This window comes from Nicotiana tabacum, chromosome 22, assembly GCF_000715075.1.
Source record: "Nicotiana tabacum cultivar K326 chromosome 22, ASM71507v2, whole genome shotgun sequence".
Lineage (NCBI taxonomy): Eukaryota > Viridiplantae > Streptophyta > Magnoliopsida > Solanales > Solanaceae > Nicotiana > Nicotiana tabacum.
In genome coordinates this window covers 137,475,696-137,485,612 of record NC_134101.1, presented here as the reverse complement: position 1 = coordinate 137,485,612, position 9,917 = coordinate 137,475,696, and the positions used below count along the sequence as shown (strand labels likewise).

The 9,917-nt window shown below is 38.5% G+C and overlaps 1 protein-coding gene across 1 annotated transcript; it reads left to right on the top strand.

Moving 5' to 3' along the window:
- Nucleotides 1-921: 921 nt before the first annotated feature.
- Nucleotides 922-9,707, top strand: LOC107783372 (nicotinamide adenine dinucleotide transporter 1, chloroplastic-like). Its single transcript, NM_001325361.1, is given in 9 exon segments — nucleotides 922-1,321; nucleotides 1,522-1,617; nucleotides 2,007-2,113; nucleotides 5,232-5,280; nucleotides 5,403-5,512; nucleotides 8,156-8,250; nucleotides 8,349-8,437; nucleotides 8,569-8,663; nucleotides 9,184-9,707. Coding segments are annotated over 9 exon segments (948 nt in total). The 5' UTR covers nucleotides 922-1,251; the 3' UTR covers nucleotides 9,421-9,707.
- Nucleotides 9,708-9,917: the final 210 nt, after the last annotated feature.

Sequence of the window (9,917 nt, the reverse complement as noted above, 5' to 3'; positions counted from 1 at the left end):
TGGTCTTCCTCGTATTTGATGCACTTCACTTGGTCTAGGTCTTGAGGCCTCCTCTCCCCTCGTCTTGGCTAGCATGTACAACTTCTTATCCCCCTTTGTCCTCAAGTTATGCATACAAGCCCTCTAATATTGCCGTTTCGCCTCCCTCTTTGTTGTCTTATACACCTCCCTATTCGTTTTCTTATTCTCCTCATTTTTGCTCTTCACTAACTTGGCATAAGTAACTTTCATGGCTTTCACTTTCCCTTGGACCTTACCATTCTACCACCAATCTCCTGATGTCCGCCAAAGTTGCCCCTCAAAACCCCAGCACCTCCCTAGTTGCTTCTCTAATATAACTAGTTGTCCTAACCCATATGCTTTCAACATCACTGCTATTTCTCCAAGCTGCTATCACCGCCAACTTCTCTCCCACCGTACTCTTCTTCAAGAGCAAAATGAGCTGCTAGTTGATAATAATGAAATAAATAATAATGTGAAGAAAATATCGTCAATAAAGAGGTTACATTGTCTAGAGTCGGCAAAAGTAAATTTGACCTCAACTATAAATGAATAAAAATCTGATTGATTTACATAATTGAGGGGCAAATTTAGATCTTTGCCCATAGTAAGCAGAGGATCTCGTAATTAGGAGAAGATTTGGGTAACATTTGAAAATAGAGTGAAGGGTAGGTTGGTGTAGAAGTAGTAGCCAATCAAGAAAGTGCATTTTGATACTATTTCTTTTTGTTGCCGACGAGAAAAAAAAGGAAGAAAATTTGTGCTGCTTATCCCAAAGAAGTTAAAAAGGGTGGACCCATTTGAGTCATTGTGCGGTCGATGACATTGCAAGCTTGCGGAAGAGGGTGGGTGGTTTCGGACTCAAATCAAATACTCTTACTCCGTATATGAATCTCATCTTCTGACCTTATCGCCACCTTACCGAGAGCTGCCAAATTGGACCACCTCTCAGGCGATTTTAGATTCTTGATCTCATCTTCACTCAACAACCAACGTAGCCAAAACAAATCCCTTTTGTGAAAAATTAAATCTTGAATTGCCCCTTTAATAGAAAACTTGTTTGGGGGCAATTCAATTTGGCGAGTGACTGGTGAAATTTCGTTATTTTGGAGTTATACCTACTGGCCATGCGACTGTGGTTCTGTGCGATCTCCCTCTTAAAAGAGGACTTTAAGAATCAAGTTCAAGTCTTTTATATCTCTGCAGCTGCTGTTTCCTTTGTAATTAATTGCCCTAGATTTAGCAATAGCAATGGCCGCTGATACTCATGGCCCTACTCCCAAAGGCCTTCTTTGCAATGCTGGTGCTGGTGCCGCTGCTGGTAAAGATTTTTAAGAAAGAACTTTTTATTTCTTTCTATTTAATCCTCCCTTTGTTTCCCCAATTGACCATCAAATTTTAATTAGGGTTCTTGTGGATATGTTTAAAACATATATATGGACATGGAATTTTTATGTTTGATTGATTAGTTTGGAAGTTTGACACATGACTGAAAGGGATTGCTCAATTAATATGTTGCAGGAGTAATAGCGGCTACATTTGTGTGCCCTTTAGATGTTATCAAGACTAGGTTGCAGGTTCATGGGTTGCCAAAGATAGGAACTGCTAACGTTAGAGGTAATTGCCTTAATTGATATGTTAAAATGATTCTTGATATAGTTGAGGTTCTTAAATCTCTCACCAAAAAGCTTTCGATGTACACATTTGATTGTGCTGTTTACATGTCACACGTTTGGGTTTTTAACCCATTACTTTGTGGCGATCGGTGTAGATTCAATATAAGTGTATATTTTTAAAATGAATCAACTAGTATATATAGTTCGGGTGGAAAGCAGTTGTTGCGGTCATAGTAGATCCACCACTTATACTTGCTCATGCATGCTTATATTGGGATTTATAATCATCTTCCATCAAGTTATAGTTAAACATATGAAAAGATGAGTCGAGAGGTAAGATTTTATGAGGTGAATATATCAAAGGCATCTGATTTTGTTTCTTCTAATCAGGTAGTCTTATAGTTGGGAGTTTGGAGCAGATATTTCAAAGGGAGGGGTTGCGTGGAATGTACAGAGGGCTTTCCCCAACAGTGCTAGCATTACTGCCAAACTGGGCGGTGAGTCAGATTACTTTTCAATTTTAACTTTAGCATCACACTTTCATGGTATCTTCTGGTTAAGTCTCTTTATTGTTTTATCTGGATAGAGCAAGAGCTGTTTGCTACGTAGCTTTTGCTTCATCTCATAGTTCCTAAATTTGACGTACATTCTCTCTCTCAACTTCTGCACTTTAACTTTTTATTGTTCTTTCTTTTTAGTAATTGGTTGATAAGGGAGTTGAAGTTTACTGGACTTTGATATCCTGTTCTTAGTCATGATTGTCCTCTTCCTACATCATTCTTGGTTTACTTGGCCTGTTTTTGCTGACACATTTAAATCATGTCATTCTGCAATAACTCCCCTAAAATTCACCTGATTTTGATTTAGTTTATATTTTATTTCTGTGCACTTAGGGCATGATTATATACCCAAGATATTGTCTTACCTTCTTTTTACTGTTCGTATTTGATGTGACCCAATGAAATCTGATATGAGCATCTTTGTTTCGTTTAGTCCATGACTTGTCCTCCTTTTCTTCTTGTTGAAGGCCATCCTCCTGAATTTGTTGTGAAAATTCTGTTTTTGATTTGACTTCTTGTCGTTCTGCTGGTACTCAGCTGAAGCCTTTGACCTTGTTCTAGTGGCAACCTCTATTTTCTGAACCTTACAAAAGGGTTCATATAGCTGAGCACTACTAATTTTGGATTGAGGTGTAGTTGATTGATTGTTTGACAAAGATTTCTAACATGATGCATTCACTTTTGCGTTGTGTTTTATAATTTCTCCTTCTTCCTTCTGGTTAATATCACAGAATATATATAGATCTATATATACATTCTGTTTCTTAAAAAAGAAAAAGAAATCACAGTTAACTTGTTTATCAAAACCAAATCTACACAGCTTCTCTTGTCAACCCGAGCAACCCATGATGGCTTTTTCCAAATGCCTTCCACGGGCTGTGTGAATGCTGGTGGTCGAACATAGAAAAGATGGTGTATGTTTGTTTCCACTGAGTATTTGCTGTATAATGTAACACCAGAGTAATGCATATTTTAGGTGGACTCAAGCTAAACTAAATGCACGAGTAGTATCGCTGCTGTTCTGCACATAGTTTAGTTTCTTGTCTCTAAGAGGCTGGCTAGTAGCATAAACAGCGTCCTTCGCTCATTGCCAACCTATATGATGTCACTGCTTCCAGTACCTTCTAAGTTCTTAATCAATTTGGATAGTAATGTTAAGCAAGAAGGAAGAAGGATTAGGAGCTAGAAACTTAAATATTCACAACAAGAGTCGGCTCTTCAAATGGTTGTGGAGATACACCAAGGAGGAAAATAGTACAATCAAAATTTGGTGAACAGGATTCATGGTGTGCCAAAGCAGTCAATTGCTTTGCATAGTTCTTTTTCTTTTGATGAAATTGCTCCAGTAGGAGTTTAGAAACAACTAAGAAAACTTCGGCTTGAATTCTATAATAATAAAAATGTAAGGGATGGTAGAAGAATCAACTGTTTTGACAGGATGAATGGTTATGATATTCTTCAGCAGAGATAATATCACAGGTTTGTACAGCATTGCCCTACGCTCTACACACAGAATCACTATAGCTTAGTGCAGATCGGAGACCGGGTGAGAAGTATGCTTTAGAGGGGGCTGTTAGGATGGGAAATTGAAAGGATGATTTTAGTTTGGAAAACCTGGGAGATGTGCAAACACGCTCTGAGGCTTCAGATTCTTTGATATGGACTGCCAAAAGAAATGGTTTGTTTAGTATGAAGTCAAATATCATAACTTACGTACAGGAAATGTACATAACTTATATGACAGACCTTATCAAAAACTTATGTACTGGAAATTGCAATATACTGCAGTGGTCTTGGATAAGATCGTGGGAAACTAAAGCTTCCTATAAGGTGGCTTGCTTTAGTTGGGTGCCTATCTCACTTAACAACTACAGAGAAAAGCCTCTTCTTGCATTGCCAGTTTGCAATTCAACTGTGGAAGTTGTTTTTAGACGTTTTTGGACGAAATGGTTTATATGACAGACCGTCAAAGAAGCATTTTGGGGCTGGAGAGGATATAAGATGAAAATGGAACTGACAGATTTGGAGAAATATTCCACCTTGTCTGTGTTGGGTGTTATGGAAGGTAAGGAAGTAATGATGCTTCCGGGGTAAAGCTACATCAAGTTGTTTTATTCTAAAACATAAATGTCTTAGCTTGTTAATGTTCTGGTAAAATTTGCATTATGTATATGAAGAGGATGTTACGATAGATTTCAACAGCTCATTATAATTTTTTTTTTGATGAGGTAAATTTTTTATTAATAAAGCTACCAAGAAGGTACTCAAAAGTACAAAAAACAGGTGGCCCCTACAATAGCTCGTTATAAACTTGATCAGACTATGTAAGTGGGAGAACAACTATAATTCTTGTCCAGCACTATCTTAGTGCTTGGCTTTATTGTAATAATTATTTGCTCACTTATAAAGTGACGTCCTCTAAAAGATTCATATTGCGGATCCCAACTATCTTGGGTTGATTGATTAATTTACTTACCAAAATCAGAAATTAGACTGTGGTTCCAAAACAGTGGAGAGCCATAGAAGTAGGAGAAATATGAAATTAAAAAAAAAGATCAAATCTTTTACGGAAAGGTATCTTCTTCAAGAATTAAAAAATGATGGTCATTTTGTCGTTTCAAATTCTTTTGCTTCTAGCCATAATCTTTGTCCCGTTCTTTTTTGTTCATATGTGCAAATGGATTGGATAAGGTTAATTTGAACACTATCCCGATGCGTCTGAGTTTCCTGAGTTCTATTGAGTTCCAGTGAAAAGGTCTTTTTAATATTTCCTGCATTCCTTGCATATCGGCATATTGTTTAGTCGATTTTAAGTGCCAGTCACACATGGCGACAAAGGGAGGCTTACATTTACTTTTCTCTTTCACTAATTAAAATTGAGGTTTCTTGCTTCAATCCTTATTACGTATTTTTTCCGATAAGGACTTCAATTCTTATTACATTATGGTGTTTATGCACTCAGTGTTAAAGATGTGATCATGATTTTCCTCAATTCCTAGAGAAATAATTAAGTTTATAGCAAGAGTGATCTCATACATATTTTCCTTTTCTGCAGGTCTATTTTACTATATATGAACAGCTGAAAAGCTTTCTTGGCTCTGATGGTCAGTAGATGACCTTCTTTCCTCAAAGTTGTTTTTCCATTGACTGATTACTTTTCAAATTAATTTTTGATTAACTACATTGCACTTAGTGGTAAATATTTTTCGTTTGGTGGTTGTTGTAGATGGAAGTCATCAGCTTTCGATAGGTGCAAACATGTTAGCTGCTTCCGGTGCCGGAGCTGCAACCACAATTGCAACAAATCCTCTCTGGGTTGTGAAGACACGTCTTCAGGTGTGTTTTAGGAATCCAAATTTTGATATTTAGCTTGATCTTCTTATTTGTGTGGCTTGGTGAAAGAGGTAAAGATGTTGCTAATAATCCTTTAAACCAAAGCTGGATCCGACACTAGGACGACTTTGTTTAAGTGTTTGGTATCGACTTTTGCGGTATGGAGTGGAAGAATGTTTTGTCAAAAAACTACAAATAATAAAGCAGCTGGAAGGGCCTTCTGAATTCTTATAATAACTGTAGTTTTGGTCAGGGAAGGGGGAGGATTTCAAGAGAAAGACATGTACCAATATGGCTTTCCCTTATCCTACAAGAGGAAAATGGAAAACGAAGAGTTCTTGCAATGGAACATGTGTGACTGTTTCCATCTCCTTGTTTTTTTAGTAACTAACTGAAAGAGGGGAGTGTGATTTTAGTTTTTATGGCACATTTGCTTCACCAACTGATATGACAAAGGTGATCAGTTGGCCTACACAAACTGCGTCAAGGTGGTACCGCTATATAACATACTCTAAGAGTTGTAAACCTAATAATGCCATTGTGCATTTGCGTCTTGGGGTGGCTTTTGCGCGCTTGTCCCTGATTAACAGAAATAGATGGACCAATGGGTATCTGTGCAATACAACGTTGTTCTATTTCAGCTGTGGGATCTAATTGCCTTAGGTTTGCTCCTCTTCTATATTCTGCTTTTGGGTATTCCATAGAATTTGATCTCCTGGTCTATACTTTCTTCTCCTTGCTTCTGAATGGTTGTGTGTCCCAGTTGTTGTTTTTTTTAAAATCATTTTTTACTATTAAAGTTACCCCCAGTTTGAATGTTGGACTTGGTACCTGTACCCGATTCTTGTGACATATTTTACCCGGATGTGTGGTAACAAGAAAAGCCCGGAAGCTATTCTTTTCCAGCTTTTTTTTTTTGGGGGGGGTTGGGGGGAGGGGGAGAGGGGGAGATGCCAACCATCTCTCCTTTCTATGACCACAATTCTTGTAACATTTTTTAATCGAGTCTTCAATGCTAAGTTGTCCTAATTGTCACTGTCCTTTTGTGGTTTAGTAGGCATTTGCACAATATTTGAGTTGAAATAGGAAAGTCTATGAAGTTGAAATTGGTCAAAAAAATTGTGGAAGTTTGAACTTCAGTTGGAAAAGAAGTTTCTGTTAGTGAAATATTTCGCGTGAATGACATTCAAACCAAATCACTATTTCAATTTTTCACTGAAGTTCAACTGGAAATAGTATGTCATGCCCATATGGGTTGGTCTTTTTAGTTTTAATCAGGTTAATGTCTTGATATGCCTTGAAGATCTCATAAGCTGTCTTGCATTTTATAAGTTTGAGTGAATGATAGACGTTCTTTGTCCCCAAGGGGTGGCTAGTTGAAGAGTTGGAGTGACAACTTGGGTCCGACGTCCGAATTCGAGTAAAGGTGACATTAGATTAGATGTATTCTTCCAATCTGTCTAAGACTTGGTAGACAGAGTTGCCCGACGCCTGTGTGTGAAGTAGCAGGTACACGGCGGATTAGTCGAGGGGCGTGCGATCTAGCCAGAACACGGGACACCATAGTCGTTTGAAAAATAGGAAGAAGATAGATAGTCAATATTTATGTAGTTCGAGGTTGCTTGTTTTAGCAAGTGCTTGGAGTAGAGATGCCAGTGGGACAGGTGAGTCCCCAGATTCACCACCTCACATAAGGCAATGCGGGAAGAGGTGGGGTGGTGCCATGAGGCGCAGGCGGATTGGGGCTGGACCAACAAGATAAAGCTGCATTTAAAAGTTAGCATTCCAACTAAAAAGTAGCCTCCTACCTGTTCTCTTCGGTTGTAGTTGCTCTTCTATCCACTTTCACCATCAGTAATTCAACCATAGCCAGTATTGTTAGGCACAGTCAGCTGCCACCTCAGCCGTTATACTCCACCAGTTGCTGGCTACCTTGGCTATCTATCTTTTATTTTTTGTGTAAAATTTAGTGGATTACAAGGGAAAGGAGGTCATATGGAGTTGGGAAGGTATCACTACGGACTGTGCAATCACTACAACAACAACAACAACGACCCAGTGAAATCCCACTAGTGGGGTCTGGGGAGGGTAGTGTGTACGCAGACTTTACCCCTACCCCGAAGGAGTAGAGAGACTGAAATTCAAGATCTTAATGTTAAGAAGAAGACCAAACACAGCAGAACTTTTGCTCAAAAGTAAGAAAATGCGAGTGTGCATGTCTTGGGAAATTGAGGGCGTTGACAGGAGGATAGGTTTGGCATCCAGGCAGGGCTATTGCTAGTGAAGCTAAGCCCAACTCCTCACCTGCATGGCCTGGCCTCACTGTCATGCCTAAGTTGGAGGGCTAATATCGACAAGAAGTACAATATTCCATAACATTCAGTGTTCTATTTTTTTGTGGGGACAATGTAGCTAATGCAGCAGTGGGAATTGTTACACCATGTAATTGACCAATTAATGTATATGTACTTCTGGTGAAAATTTTTATGTGAAAGGATCTTTTTATTCTGGATCGTTATTGTCAATTAATTATGCCATCTAATAATTGTTAAAGATGTGTTTACCGAAGATATGTTTCTGAATGCACTTCACCACAAAGCATTAATCATATTCTCACCCTTGTTCATTTGCCTTAACCTTCTGTAGACTCAAGGAATGAAAGCAGGTCTCGAGCCTTACAGGGGTACATTATCTGCTTTAAGGAGAATAGCATGTGAAGAGGGCATTCGTGGGTTATACAGGTCAGTGGTTTTCTTTTCTGAAATTTGTTGCTCTTAATGTTCCAAATTGCTTGTCTACCACTGTTTTTGCTGACTTGTATTTGCTTTGTGGTGGACAGCGGTCTGGTGCCTGCTTTGGCTGGTGTTAGTCATGTAGCCATTCAGTTCCCAACTTATGAGAAAATTAAGATTTACTTGGCCAAGCGAGGTGATTACTCACTTATGGTCATATTTCCTTTTACTTCTAGTTAGTTCAGTATCTTTATACTATTTGGTTTCCCACCTCTTAGAAAGGATGACATTGTATCTGATTGTGCTGGTCTGTTGTGATGATGTCAGATAACACTTCAACAGATAAACTCGGGGCCCCTGATGTTGCTGTTGCATCATCAGTTTCCAAAATATTTGCTTCTACATTGACATATCCACATGAGGTATGTTGCAACGGTGGTTGCATTGTTAATTGAGTTTAAATGGTTAACTGAAACATAAAGTGGTATACCATGTGATATCATGGTCCGCAATTTTACAAAAATATTGCAAGTCAAGTTCTTCCCTACCTCTTTTTTATATTTTTTGGGATATTTAGCTCTGAGATTTTCAAGTGGAATAAACATTAGTGATTCTCCTTTTGTCAGTATGTCCGGGTGGGTTCTGGGGTAATGGGTTGCACTATCTTTTATGGATATATGAAATTTTGTTATTCTAGCAACTTATACCTTATGTTATATTTTCCGTCCTTGCTTTCATTATATATTTCTAACACTACCAAATTCTCTCTGCTGGGAAGGCATCTCTGTGTTCTCGTTTCTGTTGTCCTTCTCGGGCTTTGTTATTTTTGTTTGGTCACTTTATGGTTGAGACACTTCACTATGTGTTAGGGAAAACTTAGGGAACAGAGTATATGACAAAAACGTACATTCACAAAATCATATGTTGGAATTTCTGCTGTAGGTAGTACGTTCAAGGCTTCAAGAACAGGGGCGCCATTCTGAAAAGCGGTACTCTGGTGTAATTGACTGCATTAAAAAAGTGTTTCATCAAGAAGGCATCCAAGGCTTTTACCGAGGTTGTGCGACCAACCTAATTCGGACCACCCCTGCAGCTGTTATCACATTTACAAGTTTTGAGATGATTCACCGCTTCCTTGTAACCTTGTTTCCCGCTGATCCTCATCCTCACCCATTGTAGGATGTCGCGACTTGGGGAGTCACCGTAGAGGCAGTTTAGTTCATCAAGTCCTTGAGCGAGGTGGCTAATTTGGCTGCAGCAGTCTCCTCATTGGTTGTGTATCTTATTTCTTGTTAGCTGTCATAGAGAAGCCATCTTGGACATTGTGAGACAAATTTGCTATACCATTCTTACACTGAAATTGATGATGATGATAAAAGGTGTTGAAAATGTAGGAACTAGGAAAACGAGATTATACGAGCGAGCTTTGACAAAATTCAATATTGAATGAAACTCTGTTGAGTGCATTTTTGCCGGCTTTTCATCTTGAATCATTATATTCCTCCTTGCTCAGAAGTGGAGTGACAAAGGCAAAGAGAGAATAGGGGCCGAAGAAAAAGTTAAAACAAATTAAATGTAAAACAAAAGAGTATATTTCTTGTCAAATTCAGTTCACTAGTCCTTGGACACGCGCAACGCGCGTCCCATATGAATTATTAAGTAAAAGTACTTAAATA